At 46.3% G+C, this 26,876-nt stretch overlaps 1 protein-coding gene across 1 annotated transcript; it reads left to right on the forward strand.

Moving 5' to 3' along the window:
• On the forward strand, nucleotides 1–26,567 carry LOC134949154 (probable G-protein coupled receptor 34). Its single transcript, XM_063937566.1, has 2 exons — nucleotides 1–89; nucleotides 23,381–26,567. The coding sequence occupies exon 2, from the start codon at nucleotides 23,384–23,386 to the stop codon at nucleotides 24,443–24,445; it is 1,062 nt and encodes a 353-aa protein (XP_063793636.1). The 5' UTR covers nucleotides 1–89; nucleotides 23,381–23,383; the 3' UTR covers nucleotides 24,446–26,567.
• The last annotated feature ends 309 nt before the right edge of the window (nucleotides 26,568–26,876 follow it).

Genomic DNA, 26,876 nt, shown 5'->3' on the forward strand with positions numbered 1-26,876 from the left:
CAGGTGATGAGGGGGATTCCCAGTCACGTCCTCAGTGAGCAGAGAGGAAGGATGTCACAGTGACCAGCAGTCTGGCGTGATCTTCAGTGGTGAGTAAATGTGTTCATTTCTTTCGCTGGCTTACATTGTAGCTATGTAATAACTATTTGCTGTGCACTACTCTTTATGCATGCTCATGTGCAATATAAATTTCCAAGTGGAACTCTGTGGAGTCAGCGATGTTATATAATATTGTAGGTAGGCTAGGTAGCGCTACATAAATGAACAATTATAGCAATAGTTATTGCTGGTTATAATAATAGATTAAATTGAGTTTTTACTTCTTGAGTTATTCCTGCTTGGAAGAGCTAGTATTGAGATTGTACCATAGAATTCTATGTACTGCTGCTGCAGATTTCAGTGACAACAGTGGTGCTCACTGGGGGGTCTTTAGCAACACATGTGTGATATACTGGGAAGAAAGCAGGCTGCTGAGTGTTTAGAGGTGCTGCAGGATGGGTTGGATAGCACAGCTGTTGTAGAGTGAGTGGCATTCTGTTCAGTATATTCTCCGTACAGAGGGGAAGATGTATCAAACCCTGGAGAGAGATAAAGTACGGGCCAATCAGCTTTTAACTACCATTTTGCAGACTGTGTGGCTGATTCAGGTCGCATTAATTGCGAACGCTTCTGCCTGATTGACAGGCAGAGGCATTTGCGAAGCAGGCAGGGGGGCAGCGACCAAAGATTTTCGGTGTGGCGTCAGGGCGCCCTGCAATGGTCGGCCCCAGCATGTGATTGAAAGGATTGCAGATTCTACTAAAAAACTGAATCTGCAATCCTTACTGAACAAGGTCCTGTGTTTGAAAATTGTCAGGAGCTGATTAGTTGGTACTTTATCTCTCTCCAACATTTGATACATTTGATACACCGCTCTCATAATGTTATACAGATATTGGATATTGACCAAAATAAATATAGTTACCACTCCAAAATATAAGATGAGTAAGTTGTATAACGGGTAGATTTTTTTTTGTAATCACCTCTTTAGTTATACAATGTCTAATAGGCCCTGCACACTTAGCGATTTCACTTAAAGATAACTCGTTAATTAATGAATAATATCTTTCAGTGTGTATGCACCAACGATGAACGATGCGCAGCCCCATGCTTGTTCATCGTTGGTGCCGGCTCGTTTAATCATGCATGCCCAGTCACAATTCTCCCCGGGCACCTCAGCGGCCAATCGCTAGGTGTGTAGGGCCCTTTACAAAATAATAAAATGTAAAGCATAGTACACACACAAAGAACAGGGAGGTGGGTATGGGAAGGGAATGGAAACACAAGAGGACAGATTCAGATAGAGTATTAAAAAATCTATGAAAAGAGAATGTAGGTTGCAGGTAAGTACTCTTTATAATCAGCAGCTGTGATGCTCTTGGAAAGCAGTACTACTATCCATTGGTGAGTGAGAGTAGGACACAGATAGATGCTTTCCAGGGTTTAGGAGACTACTTGCCAGTACTAAATAGTGCTGATGCCAAGGGTCAGACATTTCTCCAAACGTCTTGGGCTATGGTTAATGGGTAGGTCCACCATATATGCATTAAATTTCCCTACCCCCTGACACACAGTAATCAGTGAGGATGACATCTGTAAATCCTACTGGACATCTTTACCATCTAATCATCCAACTGAAACACAACCAGAGCACCAGTAGCGGATCTTGCCACGGGCAAGCAGGACTTTTGCCCGGGGCGCCGCCTTCCGGAGGGCGCCGGCGCCATCCGGAGGGAGCCGCACCATGGCAAGATCCGCTGCTGCTGTGGTGCCCCCCGCTGCCGCGGCCCGCTGTCCAGGGAAACTAGACGCTACGCGTCTAGTTTCCCTTCCTGGAGAGGACCTTAACTGTAATGATGTGCGGTGCGCGTTGACGTCATCGCGCACCGCACAGCAAAGTTCCTCTCCACGAAGGGAACTAGACGCTTAGCGTCTAGTTTTCCTTCGTGGAGAGGACCTTTGCTGTGCGGTGCGTGATGACGTCATCACGCACCGCACATCCTACTACAGTACAGGGGGCGTAACTGACCATGCCCCCTGTATGAAGCCACGCCCCCTAATGCCGCCCGGGGCGCCAGAAGCCCCGGTACCGGCCCTGCAGAGCACCAAGCTGCTAAGTTTCATTCTACTTTGGTTATCTGATAATCTATCCCAGTGGTTTTCCAAAGTGAGTGGTACTGCCCCCAAGGGGACACTGGACTGGCCACATGTGGACACAAAGGGGCAAAGGGGTGGGTTGCTGGACCTGCAGAACTTGTGACAGGGGGCCTAACCAAGCCTGGGCAGTGTGGGGAGAGAGGATTGATATGAGAGCAGTGACAATGAGAAGAGCTGTTACATGCTATTGGCATATAGAGGCACAGGAGTGTCCAGTGACAGACTACCACTGCACTAAGGGCCTCATTTATGTTTTCATGCAGCGCTGATGTTCCTGCAACGGAGAGAATGGCAGACTGCGCATGTGCTTTAGGGAGGCCAATCCCAGGCCATTTTTTCAATCCCGGGTACCAATCCTGGGATTCTTGGGATACCCGGGATTGGCTTTCTAAACTGTGTCCGCCCGTCCCCCACGACCCGCCCCACCTTTCCCCACCCGCCCCACAGACATAAATAAACTCACAAACCTGCGGGTGGGAAACTTCAATCAGAAGTGGTGATTGCAGGGGGAGCCGGGAGACGGCTGCGGGTGACGGCCGCTGTACCATCGCGCTCAGCGGTGGATGACTATGCAGCGTGACCTCACAGTCAGAGGTCACACTGCACAGGGGGAGAAGGGAGTCGTGCAGCGTTCAGAGTTCATGCTGTGCAGGGGGAGAAGGGAGCTGGGCAGCATTGAGCGTCCTGAGGATTCTCAACGCTGCCCGGCATTAAAGGGCTGCGTGATCCCGCAGCCCTTTAATTGGAGCTTCCAATCCTGGGATGAATCCTGGCCTATTTTTGGCCTAAATCCCGGGATCCCGCCAATTCCGATCCCAGGATTGGCCACCCTAATGTGCTGTGATAGCACTGCACACACGCCAAAGTACTGTTGCGATCACGCTCGCACTGAATATTTATTGCAGACTGACAGGAAATGACTGTCTTGGGATGGTAACAGGGAGCGTCGGCAAAAACACAGGTGTGTCATGTTTTCGGGGTGTGTATCTGCTATCAGCTGCGATAATGTACATAGAGAAACATGGCGCCAGCGTCACTACAGCCATAGGTCTACCCTGGCAGGCGATGTTCCTCGTTATTGCATATAGTCTGCGTATGGAGTTGCGAATGAGTTTGCGATATCTCCTGTGGGCGTCTATATTCTTTTCTGGATGGCAGCTTCACTTGCAATGATTTGCTATTCCATGGCCTAAAAAAATCGCAGTTGCATCGGCATGTGCATACAAACATGAATTAGACCCTAAATGCAGTGAAGGGGTTAACCTGCCAGAACTGCAGTCATTTGTGTGGAAAACTTTAGATATGCCACAACAACTTTATTAAAAGCTTTTGTAGCTTCTCTCTTTAATCTCAGTCTCATTGGGTGGATAGTGTGCTGGAATAAATTGGGGAACCCGGGTGGGTGTCCTCAAGAAAATTTTGTGAATCACTGATCTTATCTAAAACCTTATAAAGGGCCTGAGTGATGCTCATTAATACTAAAATCCAATTGCAATCCACAATTATTTCCAATTGCAGATTTGTCTTCAATTACTACGATTATATGTATATGTGTGTGTATGTATATGTATATATATATATATATATACAGTATATATATATATATATATATATATATATATATAAAAATATATATAGTATATAGAGTCAGGTTAGCTGTTTTTAAAAATGTGATCGCATGATCTGAAATTTTGTGTATAGACTAGATCTGAAATATCCCAAAACAATCATTATTTTGTCCATAAAAGTTCAGTAAGTATCAAATATATTTACGTTGCTAATCAAAACTTTTCCCCAGACTACCTGATAGTTTGGCATTTTATTAAACTGACGCATACCTGCCAACATTACACCTGTAAAGCCCAACCTCTAGTTAGCCCATATTGCAGCTGCATTTCCAGCTAACTGTAACATCTAAGCTGAGCTGCTCATTCCCCTGATTTGTGAGCTACGTGGTGAAACTGGTTTTCCAAGGTCTTTTCCATTTCAGCTGTCAAACCACTACATGCATTTGTTGTAAAATTGCAGTGTGCATTAAGCTGGGTAAACACTATACACTATATTGGCCAATCTTGCCACCTGTGATGGATGGCAGCGAACAACAGTACAGTGTGTACACCCAATGTAGCATTTGATGAATTGTCAGGTCACATCTTCCCATCTGACGAGCTGAATGTGAGATGAGATGATGCGACGCAGTAACATTACCGCTAAACAATATCCCGGGTATGACTTATTGCTAAACTGTATCTGCCTTTCACTAAGTCGACTCTTCGTTCAGGTGTTCACCCAGCTTAATAGCCAGCGAGACATCATTCTTATTAGGTTGGGAAATCAGTGTGTAAAATAGGGGTTAGGACAGTGGGCTGATTCTGAGTCGGATGCAGCAGTCTCCGTGTCTGCGTCTTTGGCTGCTATACCTTGGTGTACATCTGTGGGTCTGAATGTGCAAGGACTGAGATGCCCAGTGTCAGGGTCTGTAGACTCAGAAATACCGATCAGTGTATTCTTAGATGCCACCATCGGTCGCACCATGGAAACTTGCACCGGCCCTATGGCAGATGCAGTGTTTCCGTCCAAGTTTGGACTCCTGTGTGAGCGGATGAGCGTCTGTGTACACAACTGCTTTCAGCATCACTTCCATAGCAAGCTCATAAGATGGGCCATCTTCTCCAAGTGTACGCTTAGCCACCTCCATGCCACCGCCCAGGAACGCCCAATAACACACCCATAAGACGGCCCATCTCCATGTGTCCGCTTAGCCACCTTCACCCAGGAACACCCAATAACACGCCCGTAGATGGGCCATCTCCATGCGTCCGCTTAGACACCTCCGTGCCACTGCCCAGGAATGCCCAATAACATGCCCATAAGATGGGCATCTCCATGCATCCACTTAGCCACATACGTACCACTACCCAGGAACGCCCAATATTATGCCCATAAGACAGGCCATCTCCATGCGTCCGCTTAGTCTCCCCTGTGCCACTGCCCAGGATGCCCAATAACAAGCCCGTAAGATGTGCCTTCCGTCCTCTTAACCACCTCCGTGCCCAGGAACGCCCAATAACAAGCCCATAATATGTGCCATCTCCATGCATCCGCTTAGCCACCACTGTGCCACTGCCCAGGAGCGCCCAATAACAGGCCTATAAAATGTGCCATCTCCATGTGTCCACTTAGCCACCACCGTGCCACCGCCCAGGAATGCCCAATGCATTTTAAAAACATTTCTAAGATCAGGCCTCTCCTGCGCCTCAATTGCAACTCATCCTTTGGTTTCACTCAGCTGTCATAAGAACTAGCTAGCTATTCAGGATTTCTTGTTACTTTAAAAGCACTCTAATTAATTTTTTGCATTAGAGCTTGTAAGATCGTAATAATGTAAAAACACATAGATGCTAGATACGAGCAGGTTCTTGGATCAAAGAAACCATTGCCTATGGTAATTTAGATCTTTTTCTCATCACTCATTGCATATAACATAAGGCGGGAAAATATGGCTTGCAAGCACCATCATTGTGTCTACTACTAACATCATTTTTATACAATACAGTGAAGTGACAAAAGTCATGGGATAGGTGCAGGGGCATTTTAAGAGAAGAGGGGACCCACGTACAGCCTCCGTTGTGGGCCCCCTCTTCTCCGGCAGCTAGTAGACTCTGGCATAATGCCGCGACTTTTTCCCGGAGACATCTCCAGTGCGCATGCGCAAATTACTCATAAATGGGCGTGGCGGCCATTTTTCAAGTGATTTGTGACCGCACTGCAGGGCCGCCATCGCAGGACACCGGAGCAGTAAGTATACTATATGGGTGCGGTGTGGGCCCCCGGACCTAGGAGCCCATGTACACTGCACACACTGCACCCATTATAGAAACGCCTATGGATAAGTGACTAGTATCATGTAGGACAACCTTTTGCCCAGCAAAGTGAAGCAACTTGATATGGCATCGATTAAACAAGTGGATAGAAGACCTCTGGGTAGATGTTGACTCATGCCGTCTGGATAGCTTCCCACAGCACCCTGATATTTGTAGGTGCAGGATCCTGGGTGCAAATATATCTCTCAAACACAACCTCTAAATGCTCAATTAGGTTCATGTTGGGTGACCGTGATGGCCACACCATTAATCAGAGCTCTCCAGAATGCTCCTTGAACTTGACTCATTGGACCACGCCACATGTTAACAGTCCTCCAGGTTCCAATTAGCGACATCACAAGCCCAGGTGAGATGAGGTGCTGTGTCCGGTGTCGTAGTTTTAACAGGGACACTCTGGTGGGTCTTCTGCTCCCATATCCCATGGAAGCTAAAGAACGCTGCACCAACCTGCTGGTTTTACATCTGGTACCTCCTGTATTTAATGTGGATGTGATTTGAGCCAGTGTCAATTGTATGTTTCCATGGACAATTGTGACGATCATTTAGCACCCGTACTCGGCCACTGCACTGTCCACGATGGTTGGTAATGCCTTACATGAGGTATTCTCGGTTCACACGTGACACCGTAGATCAAGGAATGTTAGTTGTCCGCACCGCTTTGGAAATGGAATGTTCGAACTCCAATAATTCACGTCACCTTGCCATGAGCAGCCTAGTCAGTGTTCAAACTGACTCACAAGATGTCAGATTAAGGAGATAAAGTATCAACCAACCAGCTCCTGTCATTTTTCAGACAGCTTGAAACATGGCAGTTAGAAGTTGATTGGATGGTACTTTATCTCCGCCCACTTTATCTCCATCCAAGGCTTAGTACATAGACTCCTACAACTGATGTAGGGTTGAGCATTTCCAAGATGTCACAGTACGGTGGAACCACCTACTAGAGATGAGCGGATTCGGTTTTACTCGGATTTACTCGGTTCTCAAAACGGCATCTTATTGGCTCACCTATGTCACGTGTTTTGGATAGCCAATCAGATGCCGTTTTGAGAACCGAGTAAATCCGAGTAAAACCGAATCCGCTCATCTCTACCACCTACCGTTACCTTTACATACTACTATCCCATGACTTTTGCCACTTCAGTATGGATAACTTTAGGGAAGTGTATCTGACACGTTTTTATTGAACCTTGATATCACACTTCTGGCTTTTGGGACGTTCCCAATGGTGTTATATTGCAGCTTCAAATGGTATTATACCCACCACTTGACTCGAAGCTAACCTATAATCTATTATAATCAGCATTTTGAGTAGGTCAGTAAACACAAGTGAGTGACAGGAGAGTTCAGGGACAGAGAGAAACATGAAAACAGTCCATTTTTTAATATGCATATTCTTTATACATTGATATTCACATATCACTATTAGCCCAACACAAAAAATATATATATTTATACATATATAAAAAATAGTTATATTTTAAACAATTTTAGCAGAGGACTTCTATTTGTCACAACTGAGGGCCTGAGCTGACGGGAGGCAGCCTCAGTTGTAGGGGCTGAGATGTACCGGAACCTGGGAGGTTGTATCAGACCCCTGGACATGTAAGTAACATGAATAATAACTGCCCGAAGGCGTGACCACGACAACTTGGATAAAAGTCAATGATGTTTATTATGACAACTCCGCAACACAGCAGCAGTAAAAGAAAACGTAAAAGTCAGCAAATAATAAATACAGTTCCTGGGTACTACAGGATGGCAGGAGCCACAGGGCACTGGTAGTGTGAGATAGTTCTTATGATCTTCTAGATGGAAAGTCCTTACCAGGCCCGACTGTAGCAATGGAGATAACCCAGGATTGTGCCAGCTGGTGTTCCAGGAAAAGCTGGGTTGCTGAAGGTAAAACAGCTGCTGTGGATACTGGCTGGAACCAGACTGTTGTTAGCACGGAGTGGATACTGGCTGGAACCAGTTAAATAATAAATGAACTTGGGAGCGATGAAATATGAACTGAAATGTAGAACTTGAGAGCGGAGAAATAATAATACCGGTGGAGAGTGGTAAAGTGTAGAAAGGACACCGGCCCTTTAAGGGAAGCTGTACTCTGCTGGAAGCTGAGCTGGAAGCAGGTAATGTTGTAGCTGGAAACAGATGAATCCACAATGGATTGGAGAGTCAGGCTACACCGCAGGTGGAATGCTGGTGCGGGTCTCTATGGTGGAAGTCTTGAGACAGGAGCTGGAACCTGGAAGACAATCACAGGAGAGAGACAAACAGGAACTAGGTTTGACAACCAAAGCACTGACGCCTTCCTTGCTCAGGCACAGTGTATTTATACCTGCAGCAAGGAAGGGATTGGCTAGGCAATTATGCAGATTAACAATACTGACAACAGATTGGAGGAAATGATCAGCTGACAGAATCCAAGATGGCTGCGCCCATGCAGACACTTGGAGGGAAGTTTGGTTTGTAATCCATGTGGTAATGAAAACAGTAATGGCGGCGCCGGCCACTGGAGACAGGAGACGCCAGGCTGACAAGTGCACATCCAACCACGCGGACACAGCGGAGGCCGCGGCTGACGTAATCGCCACTCTGACACTCTGCATGCAGAAGCTCAGGGACGGCGGCGGAGGCCGCGGGAGACGCCATGCCAGATGTAATAAGGCGTTACTGTGACAGCGTCTCAGAGAGACAGGAGAGGATGCAGGAATGTGAACATTAGGATAACAGATGGGATCCGGTCCTGGAGCGCTGAGCCAGCCTTAGGAGGCATCTGATGGGTAAGAAATGGCGTCCAGATACCCGGATCGTGACAGCACCCCCCCCTTTAGGAGTGGCCCCAGGACACTTCTTTGGCTTTTGAGGAAACTTGGAATGGAATCTCCGGACCAGGGCAGGAGCATGGACATCAGAAGCATTGGTCCATGAACGTTCCTCAGGACCATAACCCTTCCAGTCAATAAGATATTGTAGTTGACCGTAACGGTGACGTGAGTCCAGGATCTTGGCCACTTCATACTCAACGCCTCGTTGAGTTTGGACTTTCGGAGTTGGAGGAAGTGAGGAATGAAACCGATTCAAGATCAGCGGTTTCAACAGGGAAACATGGAATGTCCTGGGTATTTTTAAGAAGGGAGGCAACTGGAGTCTGTAAGCAACAGGATTGATGACTTGTTCAATCTTGAAAGGACCGATATAGCGAGGTGCAAACTTCATACTGGGAACTCTTAACCTCAAATTCTTCGTGGATAACCATACCCGATCACCCACCTTGAGAGCAGGAACTGCTCGACGCTTCTTATCCGCAAACTTCTTGTACCTGAACGATGCCTTGAGCAGAGCTGATCGTACGCTCTTCCAGATATTGGCAAACTGATGCAAGGTGATATCCACTGCGGGAACAGAAGTTGCTGGAAGCGGTTGGAACTCAGGAACTTTAGGGTGGAATCCAAAGTTAGTGAAGAATGGTGTTGAAGCAGATGAAGAATGATACTGGTTGTTATGACAGAACTCGGCCCAGGGAAGTAATTGAACCCAGTCATCTTGAGAGGAGGACACATAGATGCGGAGGAAGGCCTCCAAGTCCTGATTCACCCTCTCGGTTTGACCATTGGTCTGAGGATGGTAAGCCGTGGAAAACTTTAGCTTGACTTGGAGGACTTGACATAAACTTCGCCAGAATTTGGCTGTGAATTGAACTCCTCGATCTGAGATAATTTCTTCAGGAAGACCGTGGAGTCGGAAGATCTCTTGTATGAATACTTGAGCCAACTTGGAAGCTGACGGAAGACCGGTGAGAGGAATGAAGTGTGCCATCTTGGTGAACCGGTCAACTACCACCCAGATGGTATTGAACTTGTTGCACATGGGTAAGTCTGTAATGAAATCCATCGACAAGTGGGTCCATGGTCGACGGGGAACGGATAGTGGAACCAGTTGCCCCGCAGGCGACTGGCGGGATACTTTATGTTGGGCACACTTTGGGCAAGATGCAATAAACTCCAAGACGTCCTTTTTCAGAGTTGGCCACCAATAGGACCTAGAGATAAACTCCAGGGTTTTTTGGATACCTGTATGTCCGGCAAAACGGGAAGCATGGGCCCAATGCATGAGCTTCTTCCTTAGCATCGGCTTCACAAAACTTTTCGCTGATGGGGGCGTAGAGTCCATCCCTACCGTGGAGAATGCCAACGGATTTATAATAGGATGCTTGTCTGAAGACTCTGACTCATTTTCTTGCTCCCATGAGCGGGAAAGGGCATCGGCCTTGCGATTCTGAGAGCCCGGACAGAACTGGAGTTTAAAGTCGAACCTGGAAAAGAAAAGTGCCCATCTGGCCTGACGAGGGTTGAGACATTGTGCGCCCTTCAGGTATAAAAGGTTCTTGTGGTCTGTAAGTATGGTGATTAAATGAGAAGCTCCCTCCAACAGATACCTCCACTCTTCTAGAGCGAGCTTGATGGCTAGCAACTCCTGGTCGCCAATGGCATAGTTGCGCTCAGCTGGGGAGAACTTCCGGGAGAAGAAACTGCAAGGATGTAAATGGCCATCTTTAGCCCTCTGAGATAACACCGCTCCTACTCCAACGGAGGAGGCATCCACCTCTAGGATGAAAGGAGAGTCGATGTCAGGCTGTTTCAGGACAGGCGCAGAGATGAACCTCTGTTTTAAAAGATGAAAAGCTTGCATGGCTTCTTCAGACCACTTGGACGGGTTAGCACCCTTCTTGGTGAAAGCAGTAATAGGCGCCACAATGGTGGAAAAGTCTCGTATAAACTTTCGGTAATAATTGGCGAACCCTAAGAACCTCTGGACCCCTTTGAGGGTTAAGGGTACCGGCCAATTCTGAATTGCTTGTAGTTTCTCAGGATCCATCTCTAGTCCGGAACCGGACACAATGTACCCTAGAAACGGAATGAACTTGACTTCAAAGACGCATTTTTCTAATTTGCAATAGAGATGATTGACACGGAGACGGGACAGAACCTCTTTAACCCAAAAACGATGTTCCTCTAAATCGTTGGCAAAAATGAGGATATCGTCTAGATAGACCACGACATGACGGTATAGAATGTCTCTGAAAATCTCATTGACAAAATGCTGGAAGACAGCTGGAGCATTGCTCAATCCGAAGGGCATGACGAGGTACTCATAATGTCCGTCACGGGTGTTAAAGGCGGTCTTCCACTCGTCACCCTCACGGATCCGGATGAGATTGTATGCACCTCGCAAGTCCAGCTTTGTAAAGATGGTAGCTCCGCTAACTCTGTCAAAGAGCTCAGTAATCAGGGGTAAAGGATAACGGTTCTTGATGGTAATGTCGTTCAAACCTCTGTAGTCGATGCACGGCCGCAGACCACCATCTTTCTTTTTTACAAAAAAGAAGCCTGCGCCGGCTGGGGAAGAAGAAGGTCGAATGAACCCCTTTGCTAGGTTCTCTTTAATGTATTCCTCCATAGAATGCGTCTCAGGCAGAGACAACGGATAAGTTCGGCCTCGAGGTGGAACCTTCCCTGGAACGAGATCAATCGGGCAGTCCCATTCTCTATGAGGAGGAAGGATATCAGCAGAAGCTTTACTGAACACATCCGTGAAATCTTGATATGGAGGAGGTGGAACATCAGACGACCTGGGGGAGGAAGAACAGACAGGCAATACTTTAAACAAACATGTCTCTGCACAGGAGGAACCCCATGCCAGGATTTGCGTAGTCGTCCAATCAATTGTAGGATTGTGAAGACGGAGCCATGGAAGGCCCAGGACCACAGGATGTGTGGCTCTTGGAATCACTAAAAGTGAAATAAGTTCGGAATGAAGAACTCCCACTCTCAGACGAACTGGTAGAGTCCTTAGAGCAATAACAGTATCAAAAATTTTACTGCCATCCACGGCAGTTAAGGAAAAGGAGGAAGGAAGTCTCTCGGTGGGTAGGGACCACCGTTTAACATAGGCTTCAGTAATAAAGTTCCCAGCTGCTCCGGAATCAAGGAGAGCAATGACGTTCCGATAACGTTGAGCAACTTGAAGCGAGACTGGGAGATTACAATCATGAGGAGATGGAGAGGAGATCATTACTCCTAGCCGGCCCTCTCCTGGGCGAGCTAGGGTTTGGAGTTTTCCCGGACGTTCGGGACAGGCATTGATGGTGTGAGACGGAGCTGCACAGTAAAGACAAAGAGACTCAGAGAGACGTCTTCGGCGCTCAGCAGGAGTTAAACGGGAACGGCCAAATTGCATGGGCTCATCTTTAGATGGTGACAGTTGACGAGGAGGAGGAGCAGAAGATTTTGGAGCAGATGATCTTCCACGCTCAGTTGCTCTCTCTCTGAAACGTAAATCAACTTTCGTGCAGAGTGAGATTAGCTCATCTAACTTAGAAGGTAAGTCTCTGGTAGCTAACTCATCTTTAATAAGCTCAGATAAGCCATGCCAGAATGCAGCATACAGGGCCTCGTCGTTCCATGCCAGTTCGGATGCCAGGATCTGGAACTGTATCAGATATTGTCCTACAGTACGTGACCCCTGGCGTAAACGGAGAATCTCGGATGAAGCTGAGGTTACCCGGCCTGGCTCGTCGAAGATGCGCCTGAATGTTGACACGAATGCAGTGTAAGAAGATAGCAGGGTGTCGGACCTCTCCCATAACGGTGATGCCCAGTCAAGGGCGGAGCCACTGAGAAGAGAGATGATGTAGGCAATTTTTGTACGGTCACTGGGAAAATTGCCAGGTTGTAGCTCAAACTGAATCTCACACTGGTTGAGAAATCCCCTGCAGAATCTTGGAGATCCGTCAAATTTTGCTGGCGTTGGAAGATGAAGACGTGGAGCAGAAATGGGTAAGGTGGGTGGGGTTATAGCTGGAGTCACTGTGGTTGAAGCACCAGATGCGCCTGATCCACGGAGAGTTGTCTGAATCCCATCCAGCCGAGTAGAGAGATCCTGGAGACAGCGGATGATGTGGCCCTGTGCAGCCTCCTGATGTTCTAGTCGGGCTGCCAGTTCTTGCATCGGCCTGGCCGCTTGATCCTGGTCTCCGGCTGGATTCATTAGGTCAGTGCTTACTGTCACAACTGAGGGCCTGAGCTGACGGGAGGCAGCCTCAGTTGTAGGGGCTGAGATGTACCGGAACCTGGGAGGTTGTATCAGACCCCTGGACATGTAAGTAACATGAATAATAACTGCCCGAAGGCGTGACCACGACAACTTGGATAAAAGTCAATGATGTTTATTATGACAACTCCGCAACACAGCAGCAGTAAAAGAAAACGTAAAAGTCAGCAAATAATAAATACAGTTCCTGGGTACTACAGGATGGCAGGAGCCACAGGGCACTGGTAGTGTGAGATAGTTCTTATGATCTTCTAGATGGAAAGTCCTTACCAGGCCCGACTGTAGCAATGGAGATAACCCAGGATTGTGCCAGCTGGTGTTCCAGGAAAAGCTGGGTTGCTGAAGGTAAAACAGCTGCTGTGGATACTGGCTGGAACCAGACTGTTGTTAGCACGGAGTGGATACTGGCTGGAACCAGTTAAATAATAAATGAACTTGGGAGCGATGAAATATGAACTGAAATGTAGAACTTGAGAGCGGAGAAATAATAATACCGGTGGAGAGTGGTAAAGTGTAGAAAGGACACCGGCCCTTTAAGGGAAGCTGTACTCTGCTGGAAGCTGAGCTGGAAGCAGGTAATGTTGTAGCTGGAAACAGATGAATCCACAATGGATTGGAGAGTCAGGCTACACCGCAGGTGGAATGCTGGTGCGGGTCTCTATGGTGGAAGTCTTGAGACAGGAGCTGGAACCTGGAAGACAATCACAGGAGAGAGACAAACAGGAACTAGGTTTGACAACCAAAGCACTGACGCCTTCCTTGCTCAGGCACAGTGTATTTATACCTGCAGCAAGGAAGGGATTGGCTAGGCAATTATGCAGATTAACAATACTGACAACAGATTGGAGGAAATGATCAGCTGACAGAATCCAAGATGGCTGCGCCCATGCAGACACTTGGAGGGAAGTTTGGTTTGTAATCCATGTGGTAATGAAAACAGTAATGGCGGCGCCGGCCACTGGAGACAGGAGACGCTAGGCTGACAAGTGCACATCCAACCACGCGGACACAGCGGAGGCCGCGGCTGACGTAATCGCCACTCTGACACTCTGCATGCAGAAGCTCAGGGACGGCGGCGGAGGCCGCGGGAGACGCCATGCCAGATGTAATAAGGCGTTACTGTGACAGCGTCTCAGAGAGACAGGAGAGGATGCAGGAATGTGAACATTAGGATAACAGATGGGATCCGGTCCTGGAGCGCTGAGCCAGCCTTAGGAGGCATCTGATGGGTAAGAAATGGCTTCCAGATACCCGGATCGTGACACTATTGTTATTATAACCCAGTGGTTCTCAAACTTTTTTTGAATCACGGCACCCTAGAGCATCAGAATTTTATTCACGGCACCCCTAGGCCAAAAGTTCTGAACTGAGAAATTTGGAAAGAAATATTAAATAAAATAAATTGTGTTTATATGTCATCCTTAGGTTCAGTTATGTGCAGGGCCGTCTTTTCGTAAGGGCTCAATGGGCTCTTGCCTAAGGGCCCCAGGAGTATAAGGGCCCTAGGCTCTCCTCTTTCCAGAGGTACCAGATTTTTGAAAATCGGTCCTAGGGAATCGGAGATATCTGACTTGAAAGCAGTGGTCCCTATCCAAACCTGTTAATTGCTCTTCCCAGCCAGATATCTCAGGTTCTGTCTAACTTAGAGTTTTTCTGTATAATCCTAAATCTGTGACTCTCCCCTATTGGTGGACACTGGTAGCTTGTCTCTACTATGCCCAGAACCAGAGATATCACCCTGCTCCAGCTCCACACACCTAATATGCAGTTTTAGAATTTCATTGGTGAATTGCTGAAAGGTGGGAAGCTCTAGTTTTTTTTTATCCCATTCAAAGCTAAGAAATATATTTTCAGGAACTTGAATATCTGCAGACAAGTAAGTTGCCCTCCCACCAGAAAATGATGAATATTAAGCCCACTCCACTATCCACCCCTCCCCTACGTATTAAACACCCCTTACGAACCTGCAAGTCATGTACCAGGGCTTCTTCATTCATCCCAATGCCTCCTTCTACATCAGTGCAGTAAGGGAGTAATTAGCAGAAATGACTGCTCCAGGTGCTACATGCTGAGCAGAAGATAGAACACCCCCTACCGCCGGCGGGGCATCAAACTGCCGCTGATAGCAACCCCCATACCTACCGCTGGAGCATGGGTTGGGGGCCCAGTGCATTGCTGTGCCCAGGGGCCTACACTGCTGTTAAAACAGCTCTGGTTATGTGGTGAGGGATAAGATTTGCTTCTGTTTGTTCACATAATTTATGAATAGCACACACCACCGCTATGCCTATTACATTGACTATAAATAATTTGAATTGGTCCCGGAACACCAATCCAAGGCATCCCTGCAAGTGCCCTGAGGCACCCCAGGGTGCCACGGCACACCATTTGAGAACCACTGTTATAACCATTAAACATTATTTTTTTAATCTCATCCTGCTTTAAAATTACTTTTATATTAACATGCAAAAACCATCTGGACAACATACTGTATATTAGCAGGAGGATTTCATACCCTGAAATCATACTTTTTCTCTGTGACTTACTCCTATCTTGATACTTTTAGGTGTAACTTTATTAAAACTTGACTTAAACCAATGAGACTCTAGCTGTTAGTTTTGGGAATGCATTAGATAAGCGATAGTATCTAATTGGTTGTTCTGGGCAACACTTTAAAAGCTTCACTAACTCCAAACCTAATAAAAGTAAATCATAAATAAATAAAAGTAATCATCCCCGACCTCCTGGTACATTTTTTTATTTTGTTATGTGGTGATTCCCCTGCTCATCTGGAAGGCAGCTTTCAAGCATCGCAGACAATGACAGACTATGTCAATCTCTTCAGGAGGTGTTTATAAATCCTCCTACAGGAAACCATGTTTCCATTCACCAGTCATCAGCAGTGTACACAGATTGTATGCAGATTATTTGTTGACTGCTCAAATAGACCAGCACAAGGGGAAATTACAGGTGCCAAGAATTTCCCTCCAGACCAAGCTTAATGATTATAATATGAAGAAAGTACTTGCATTGACACACTGCACAAACACTTCCAAAGACTACAAAGACATGTATATATCTATGAAGGGGCAGCTAGGTCAGCAGTTCGGTAGTGTGGGGACATGGTGCAGCTCAGTGGGCAGTGGTGGGAGGGGCTTGACATATTGCACAAGTCATTTTTGCCCAACACAATAGTGGTCCCGTCACTGCTATATAATGCCGCTGTCATGGCCGTCTTAACAGCAGTGTAGGCCCCTGGGAAAAGCAATGCTCTGGGGCCCCTACCCATCCTCCGGTATCCGGACTCCAGGTCGACAACAAAAAGGTCGACACACCTTAGGTCGACGCCAATTGGTCGACACACCTTAGGTCGACATGGACAAAAGGTCGACAGGAACAAGGTCGACATGGAAAAAGGTCGACATGAGTTTTTCACAATTTTTTTCTTTTTTGGAACCTTTTCATACTTAACGATCCATGTGGACTACGATAGGAACGGTAATCTGTGCCGAGCGAAGCGAAGGCACCATGCCCGAAGCATGGCGAGCGAAGCGAGCCATGCGAGGGGACGCGGTGCACTAATTGGGGTTCCCGGTCACTCTACGAAGAAAACGACACCCAAAAAAAAACAAAAAAAAAAACTCATGTCGACCTTTTCCATGTCGACCTTGTTCCTGTCGACCTTTTGTCCATGTCGACCTAAGGTGTGTCGACCAATTGGCGTCAACCTAAGGTGTGTCAACCTTTTTGTTGTCGACCTGGAGTCCCAGACCCCATCCTCCAATGGTAGGACCTGGAGCAGTAATTTCTGCTAATAACTCCTTTACTGTACAGATGGGGCAGGAAGGAGAACACTAAACTGTAGAAGGGGGTATTAGGCTGAATGAAGGGGCCCTGGTACATGACTTCCAGGGTGGTAGGGGGTGTTTAATATGCAGGGAAGGGGTGGATAGGGGAGTGGGCTTAATATTCATAATTTTCCGTTGGGGGGCAGCTTTCTTGACTGCAGGTATCTCCAGTTCCTGGGAATAGATTTCTTAGCTTTCAATGGGATTAAAAAAACTAGAGAGTCCCACCTTTTAGGAGGTACTGGGGACATGGGGATCAGAGTTCAGGAGCCAGAGCAATCCACTGACGAAAATATAAAACTGCACACCAGGCATGTGGAGCTGGAGCAGGGACCAGCTGCTGGAAGGCTGATATCTCTGGTTCTGGGCATAGTAGGGACAAGCAGCCAGTGTACACCGAAAGGGGAAAGTCCCAGCTTTTGGAGTATATCCTCATAAAAACTCTAAGTCAGACAGAACCCGAGATATCAAGCTGGGAAGAGCAATTAACAGGCTTGGATTGAGGCCACTGCTTTGAAGTCGGATATCTCTGATTCCCCAGGGCCTATTTTCAAACATCTGGTACCCCTGGAAAGAGGGGACTCTCAGCTATCTGCCTAGGGTCCTTATACTCCTGGGGCGCTTGGGCAACTGCTCATTGAGCCTATATGAAAAGACAGCCCTGGTCATGCGTTTGTAATGTCAACTCCTCCTTAGCACTTTCAATGGGAGGTGGGAATTATTTAAGACTATATTGAAGAAGGTTTGTTAGTCAACTTTTATGTTATTTTTAATGCTTGATAAAACTATTATTATAATAATAATAATAACAATAATAATAATAATAATAATAATAATAATAATAATAATAATTAGAATTAAATAAAATAAGTTTAAAGTAGAATACTGTGGACTAAGTGCTACCATTTCCTGCATGTTGCATTGCTAAATCTGATTTATTATCTCATATCTGAATCACAATGCAACGTCTTTTTCTTATCAGATATATAATACAACGCTTCTAAAGTAGAGAAAAGGTTTTGCCGGGTTTGACCTACTTCCGTCCTACAATAATGTAGGCCAGCGCAGGGGTTTGTCCATAGGAAAACTAACTGAGGTAGCTGTCTAATGTTTTTTGGTGCTACAATGAAGAAATGAACGCTGACAACTTAGCAAGCATCTTTTTCAATGGACAGTTTATACAGGGACAGAGAAACACTAGATCCACATAGTGTTCTGCTGATAGGGTATTTCTAATAAATAGGTAGAAATGTATTTATTTAGTCATGGAGTACCGGTTTTCCCATTTCCTGTGAGCTCCATTGAAATCTAATTGAATGCAATCAATGTGTATCTCTTTTTAACATAAATATTATATTTTTATATTTTATTATGCTTTAAGTGAAAAACATGTTTTTAAAATGAATGAACTATTTTTGTTGCAGTTTACGTCTCCCTGCTGGGTTATTATTATCCACGACAAGTCTGCCTGCCCTCAGCACATTGAGCCTGATTCAGATGTGGTTTAGGTGCGGTTCATGCCTCAAAGTACCGATTATCGGTACTTTGCTCATGTGCCAGACTCATACTGTGTATGTGCAGTACGGGTCTGCACTACAGCTGCAGACTGTCAGCGTTGCCGTTTGGAGGCCGGCGCCGGCCTCCGTTTCCCAAAATGGAGTCATGTCGCATCTGTTGTTGGAGAGTAACAAGACCAGGATCTCAGTTGGAACACAAGTCACACAGCCGGCCGATAGTGTCCCAGATGATGCAGCATAAATCAATGATACATTCAGGAAGCGTGACGCGTTCTCAGGGCCGTTTCTTGGGGCAGGCGAGCAGTGCAACCGCACTGGGCGCCCGCCGCGGCACTAACTGTGGCTCCCTGCTTCCCCCTCCTATTTCTCCCTGAGTAATCCGCTCGGGGGGCGGAGTTTCACGGAATGATGCGGTTGCGTCGTTACGTCACAACGCAACCCCGTCACTCCGCGAAACCCCCCCCCAAGCGGAGTACAGAGGGGGATTCAAGTTAGGAAGAGGGAAAGGCCGGCGCGAGGAGCGACTGGTGAGGCGGGCCGAAGAGCGGTAATCGCCTCTGTAAGTATTCTCTCTCTCTCTCAATGTGTAAAATGGGGACACCTGCCGTAATGTGTGAAATGGGGACTCTTGCCTGCCGTAGTGTGGGGATTTAATGTATCAAGGGCATTGCGGTGTGTGGCATAATATGGTGCAGGGGGCATTACTGTGTGGGGCTTAATATGGTAGAATTTTTTTTTCCTGTGGTGGTCGTGATCTGTTAGAGCAGGGTCAAAAACTGGATTGTGAGGTAGTCTTTTCAGACGAGGCCACACCCATTTAGATGAGGCCATGCCCCCTTGCCGGGCGCGCGCGCAATTTTTTTTTTTTTATCTAGGTGTGTGTGGCGGGCGGGGGCACATTTTTTTATGTCATGGGGGGGCGCATTTTTAAATCTCGCACTGGGAGCCAAATTGGCTAGAAACAGCGCTGCGCGTTCTGCTGCATTACCATATTAGAGCTATGACTGCTGCTTCTGTGTACGCAGCAGCTATAGCACCTCTGTCCTGAATCAGTCCTATTGTGCAATACAGGACTATCCTTTTGAACCACAATTGCTGAAACATCTGAAGTAAAAAAAAAAATTTGTCCAGCCAGTGACCCTTTGCATTGTATTTGCTCAGTGGTGTTTGCTGAGTCAGTTAACCACTCTGGTGGCTTTACACACACTTGTAAATGATGCAGCTGTTTTCTGGAAACTCTTGTAAAAGATCTTTCCCATAGTAGACCCTGGCCCTCATTCCGAGTTGTTCGCTCGCAAGGCGAATGTAGCAGAGTTACACACGCTAAGCCGCCGCCTACTGGGAGTGAATCTTAGCTTCTTAAAATTGCGACCGACGTACGCGCAATATTGCGATTACAAACGAGTTAGCAGTTTCTGAGTAGCTTCAGACTTACTCTGCCTGTGCGATCAGTTCAGTGCTTTTCGTTCCTGGCTGACGTCATAAACACACCCAGCGTTCGCCCAGGCACTCCCACCGTTTCTCCGGCCACTCCTGCGTTTTTTCCGGAAACGGTAGCGTTTCCATCCACACGCCCCTAAAACGCCGTGCATCCGCCCAGTAACACCCATTTCCTGTCAATCACAATGCGAACGTCGGAGCGATGAAAATGCCGTGAGTAAACTTACTTTCTTCATAGTAAAGTTACTTGGCGCAGTCGCAGTGCGAACATTGCGCATGCGCACTAAGAGAATTCTCACTGCGATGCGATGAAAAACTCAGAGCGAACAACTCGGAATGAGGGCCTCTATGTCTGTGGGTAGGAAGGGAGCATCTGATCAGCATAGCTCTCTTTGCTGCAAGACACCCTGAAGGCAGCGATATTGTGCCTTTTATTGTAAAATAAATAGCTACACTTGTGCAAGGTCAGTTTTCTGATGCACTAGACCACAGGTTCTCAAACTCGGTCCTCAGGACCCCACACAGTGCATGTTTTGCAGGTCTCCTCGCAGAATCACAAGTGAAATAATTAGCTCCACCTGTGGACCTTTTAAAATGTGTCAGTGATTAATTAATACACCTGTGCACCTGCTGGGTTACCTGCAAAACATGCACTGTGTGGGGTCCTGAGCACATTTACCAAACAGCAGTAGCCAGGGACTGTCTGCATTGCAGTAGCCATCGCCAGGGGATGAATGCCCAAGCTCCGGAGGAGGATTCCTCCTAGATACCCTCCATGGTTTGGGTAGGCGTTATAACATGTATGTTATAAATATATATATACACACACAAACACACATAAATACACACACATATCATATTTGTTTTCCCTTTTTAATTTTTTATTTTTTTTCAAAGAAGGGAGTGGGGGCACCAAACTTACGCCCCTGGATAGAGCAGTAAAGTCTTGGCCAGTAATGGGGAGTTGGCCGCAGAGAGAGAAGTTAGGGGAAGGGAAGGATGAAAAACTCAATGTCTACCCATACAAATGTGGTAGCATTCTTATCAGGAGATAAGCAGCTACATACTATAGATCAGTGCCGTAACTAGACATTTTAGCTCTGTGTGCAAGAAACAGCATTGGCGCTCCCCCACCTCCCCTTATGTAAAATAGGGGAAGTGGGCGCAAAAAATATATAGGGGCGTGGCTTCATTGGGAAGGGGAGTGGCCACAAAATAATACCAAGTCATATTACGGTGCACAGTAGTCTCCATTATTCAAATTACGCTGAACAGTAGCGTCACTACCCCAGGTTGAGCCCCTTTTATACATTACGGCAGATAGCGTCCCCTTTTTACACATTACGGCAGCCAGTCCCCCTTATTACACATTACGGCAGACAGCGTCCCCTTTTTACATATTACAGCAGACAGCGTCCCCCTTTTTACACATTACGGCAGGCAGTCCCCCTTATTACACATTATGGCAACCAGCGTCCCTCTTTTGACACATTACGTCAGACAGGCATCCCTTTTTTTTTTACACATTACGGCAGGATAGATAGATAGACAGACAGACAGAATAGTTGATACTTACCATCTCTCCACTGGCTCAGGCAGTCAGGCTCCTCGGTGCTGGCAGCTCCGGAGGCAGGGAAGGAGAAGGAGGGAGGGGGACTCCGGAGCCACAGCCACACAGTGTAAATGGTAGCGGCGCCGCATGCAGCTGTCCCTCTCCTTCTGCATTGGCTGGCCGCCACCGCTGTGAATGCTGGGATGAGGGAAGCGCATCCCAGTATTCACTGCGGCGGCGGCCAGTCTATGTGGAAGGAAAAGGACAGCTACAGCAGCGCCGCTACCAATTACATAGCGCTGCTGCGGCTCCCTCCTCCCCCTCCTTCCTCTTCCTTCTCACCTGCCCGGGATCTGCTCCTCGTCCTCTCCTCACCCGGCACACACAGGCAGCTTGAAATGAGTCAATTTGACTCATTACAAGCCGATGACCTGGAATGCTGGCAGTTGCGCCCTCAGGGCGACTGCGCTGTGTGCCAGGCACACCTGGCACAAACGTAGTTACGGCTCTGCTATAGATGTATGTTCCTTTTGTTCTGCTTTAATTTAGTACATAAAAGAAAGAAAACATTTATTTGCCGCTACTGTGCCACCATCTGGAAATCTCATGCTTGGGTTATATGTTGGTAAGGGCTTAATTCATAGATTTATAGAACTTCTATCTTCTGCGCATGTGTAGATCTGGTCCTGCAACATCACAGTGCCCTGTAGGCAGCATTTGTGGGTAAAAAAAAAGAGAAACTAATGATGAGTGTAGTCCTAAGGATTGGCACCAAAGTGAGGATTTAACTGGTTCCACCACTCACATTTGGCAAAAAAGGTGCAGACTGATTCTCTGGGTGTGGCTATGCACCTATCAATGTGCTAGGCTGATGGATAGGGGTATTCATTTACACAAATAAACCAGCTCTGTGGGATCAAATATTTTCTCACTCCTGCAAATTCCCTTTTGTGTCTTTTATAACTACAGTAGACTGTTCAGTTGCTATGGGTTATAGCTAGGAATTTTATGCATGAGATTAAGGGTGAGATGTAGCAAGCCATCTAAAGAGTGGACAATATGAGAAGTTGCCAATAGCAACTTATCATATTCTAGCTAGCATTTATCAAGTACAGTCTATAAAATAAGTATAAACTGGTTGGTGGCTGTGGGCAACTTCAACACTGATCCACTTCTCCACTGTTTAGAAGGCTTCATGCATCTCTTACCATATGAAACAGATTATATATTGATTTAGCCCGATTGCAGTAGAACAAATGGGATGGAATTTGTGACTTTTACAATTTTGCACAGTGTACACCAAGACTTTTCCTCCTACCCAGAAACCTTTGCATGCTTTTAGTTTTCTAGGCATCACTCAATGACAAAAGGTAAGCTTATACCTTCAATAGGGCTGGACATATCATCTGAACGCATTGAAGCCAAACCAGTATGTAACCGACGCTCCCCAATGAGTTCCATTGACTGCACAGAGAAAGACAAAGCTATTTGTAGAAACTTTTATTAAAAAATATGATTTTAGACTGATGAAACACAAAAAACACAAGTAACATATTTGGATAAATTAAAAGATAACTTTGTATAAAATAATAGACTATAAATCTTAGAGAAGACCATGTATCCCTTATAGCACCTCTATGCTGGGTGAGGCAAAACTTGCCATATACAGTGGTAGATGGTCACAATTTGCCATTCAGGAACTGAAATCCCTCCCGCTAATTAGTAATGATGGAAAAAAATTTGCTTTCTATACTACTGCATACTGTACAACATTCTCTTTTTTCATATGATATAATCTTTGTTCATGTGATGTTCTCCCTTTTCCAGATTATGGATGTTCTGACAAATGTTTCCATTGACGTGACCACAAAAACATGGACTCTGGAGACTGCAGAATCAATATCTTTTGACACCAACATATCCTCATCTTCTTCTTTCAATGGCTGTGATATCCAAGATGGAATCCTGTCCTGGATGCTTCCAGTGGTGTATTCATTTGTATGTGGTCTCAGCCTCGTAGCAAACCTTTTGGCCCTCCTCATTTTCTGGATAACCTGTCAAAAATCCACTTCCGTGATTATATATCTGAGGAATCTGGCAATAGCCGATCTACTGCTAGCCCTCTGCTTGCCTTTCCGCATTGCTTATCAGAACAATAATGGTCATGTGCTCCTATGCCAGGTCATAGGTGCGTTCTTCTACTTGAACATGTATGCCAGTATCATGTTCCTCAGCCTCATCAGCCTGGACCGTTATCTTAAAATAATTCGGCCTCTGCAACAGTACAAAATCCATAGTGTGTCCTGGAGCACTAGGGCCACTTTCGTTGTCTGGGCGATCAATGTGGCCTGCATTGTCCCATTTCTGTTCGAATACAAAGAAGATGAGCCCTGCGACCAGAAGTGTTTCCACTTCAAGAAGAAAGGGAACATAGCAGCTGCAATCAACCTAACTGCAGTGATTGCTTTCTTTGTCCTCCTCTTCCTTTTTGTCTATTTTTATGCAAAAATCTTTGCCAAGCTCCACAAGGCGTCCTTAGGAAGGACCCAGCCGCAAACTAAGAGGAACAGCAACAGGGCAATGAAAAAGTCTTTTATTGTCTTAATTATCTTCATTGTCTGTTTTGTGCCATACCACTTGGTGCGGGCACCCTATGTCCTAGCCCAGATAGACACTATATCCAGCCTGTCCTGGAAACAGACTTTGCATATCACTAATGAATTAGTACTGTGTTTATCTACTCTCAACAGCTGCCTGGATCCTGTGATTTATTTCTTCTTGTCTGACAGCTTCAAAAGAGCTGTGATGTGCACCATCCAGGGAAAGCTGAAACTCATTATAAACAATCAGGACAGAGGGACAAACTGCAACAGATCTGTTACTGAAATGTGAGTCTGGGGTCTGCTGTGTTTACCATCACCTCTACGTGTCCTACAGTAGCACCTGTTTCTCTGGATTCTCAGTGACAAAGCATTTGGGTAGTTTACAGAAGAAAACAGAGGTTTCGGCAGTCTTCCCAGCTGTTGTTTGTATGGTTTGTAAAGGAAGGCATATGAATGCTGCAATGTGCTGTCAACATGTTTGATCGTCTTATTGCATCAACAGTACAGCTTGCAGTGGCCAAACATCGGAACGTGGAAGTAGCCGGCTAGTCTGCCAGAATATGACTTTACCCTCTATTATTTCAGAGTGATGGTTGTTAGGAAATGTTGCTAAAACAAGACTGTATCTATGGCTAGGATGCTGCAACTGCTCACCCAGGGTGTAATGTATGTAAACTCATAAGGACATTTTGATTTATAGAAACCCTTTTTACAGTTTTCAAGGTAAATCTTGTATACTACATTGGGCGGGATGTAATGCAGCCCGAGTTCCGCGGCCATGTGTTACGGCAGCCGAACTCTGCCTTTTTATTAAAGGGGCAATCACTAATACCACTTTCAGATCACAATGCCGGGACCCGCCCGGGAATTGGAAACGGGTCCTTCCCGTGTGGGACGCGGCATTGGACCCTTTCACATTGCTTCCCGGGGCGGAGCTGGCATCAGAGGCGGGTGCGGAGGTGGCATTGGGGGCAGAGGTGGCGCTGGGAAATTGCATCATCTCCGCACCGCCTCTCCCTATGCTGTGAACTAGTGATGTGCACCGGAAATTTTTCGGGTTTTGTGTTTTGGTTTTGGATTCGGTTCCGCGGCCGTGTTTTGGATTTGGACGCGTTTTGGCAAAACCTCCCTGAAATTTTTTTGTCGGATTCGGGTGTATTTCGGATTCGGGTGTTTTTTTAACAAAAAACCCTCAAAAACATCTTAAATCATAGAATTTGGGGGTCATTTTGATCCCATAGTATTATTAACCTCAATAACCATAATTTCCACTCATTTTCAGTCTATTCTGAACACCTCACACCTCACAATATTATTTTTAGTCCTAAAATTTGCACCGAGGTCGCTGGATGACTAAGCTAAGCGACCCAAGTGACCGACACAAACACCTGGCCCATCTAGGAGTGGCACTGCAGTGTCAGACAGGATGGCAGATTAAAAAAATTGTCCCCAAACACCACATGATGCAAAGAAAAAAAGAGGCGCAATGAGGTAGCTGTGTGACTAAGCTAAGCGACCCAAGTGGCCGACACAAACACCTGGCCCATCTAGGAGTGGCACTGCAGTGTCAGACAGGATGGCACTTCCAAAAATAGTCCCCAAACAGCACATGATGCAAAGAAAAATGAAAGAAAAAAGAGGCGCAGTCATCGCAACCGACACAATTGGACTCTCCTTGGGGATTTGTGATTTAGAAGAACGCACAGTTCTTTGCTGTGCTTTTGCCATCTTAACTCTTTTAAGTTTTCTAGCAGGAGGATGAGTGCTTCCATCCTCATGTGAAGCTGAACCACTAGCCTTGAACATAGGCCAGGCCCTCAGCCATTCCTTGCCACTCCGTGTCGTAAATGGCACATTGGCAAGTTTACGCTTCTCCTCAGACGATTTTGATTTAGATTTTTGGGTCATTTTACTGAGCTTTATTTTTTTGGATTTTACATGCTCTCTACTATGACATTGGGCATCGGCCTTGGCAGACGACGTTGATGGCATTTCATCGTCTCGGCCATGACTAGTGGCAGCAGCTTCAGCACGAGGTGGAAGTGGATCTTGATCTTTCCCTATTTTACCCTCCACATTTTTGTTCTCCATTTTTTAATGTGTGGAATTATATGCCAGTAATATATCAATAGCAATGGCCTACTGCTATATATACTGAGCACAACTGAAATGTACCACAGGTATGGATGGATAGTATACTTGACGACACAGAGGTAGGTAGAGCAGTGGCCTAATGTACCGTACTGCTATATAGTATATACTGGTGGTCAGCAAACTGTGCAAAACTGAAATGCACCACAGGTATGGATGTATAGTATACTTGACGACACAGAGGTAGGTAGAGCAGTGGCCTACTGTACCGTACTGCTATATAGTATATACTGGTGGTCAGCAAACTGTGCAAAACTGAAATGCACCACAGGTATGGATGGATAGTATACTTGACGACACAGAGGTAGGTAGAGCAGTGGCCTACTGTACCGTACTGCTATATAGTATATACTGGTGGTCAGCAAACTGTGCAAAACTGAAATGCACCACAGGTATGGATGGATAGTATACTTGACGACACAGAGGTAGGTAGAGCAGTGGCCTACTGTACCGTACTGCTATATAGTATATACTGGTGGTCAGCAAACTGCAAAACTGAAATGTACCACAGGTATGGATGGATAGTATACTTGATGACACAGAGGTAGGTAGAGCAGTGGCCTACTGTA

The sequence above is a fragment of the Pseudophryne corroboree genome, chromosome 8 (genome assembly GCF_028390025.1).
Source record: "Pseudophryne corroboree isolate aPseCor3 chromosome 8, aPseCor3.hap2, whole genome shotgun sequence".
Lineage (NCBI taxonomy): Eukaryota > Metazoa > Chordata > Amphibia > Anura > Myobatrachidae > Pseudophryne > Pseudophryne corroboree.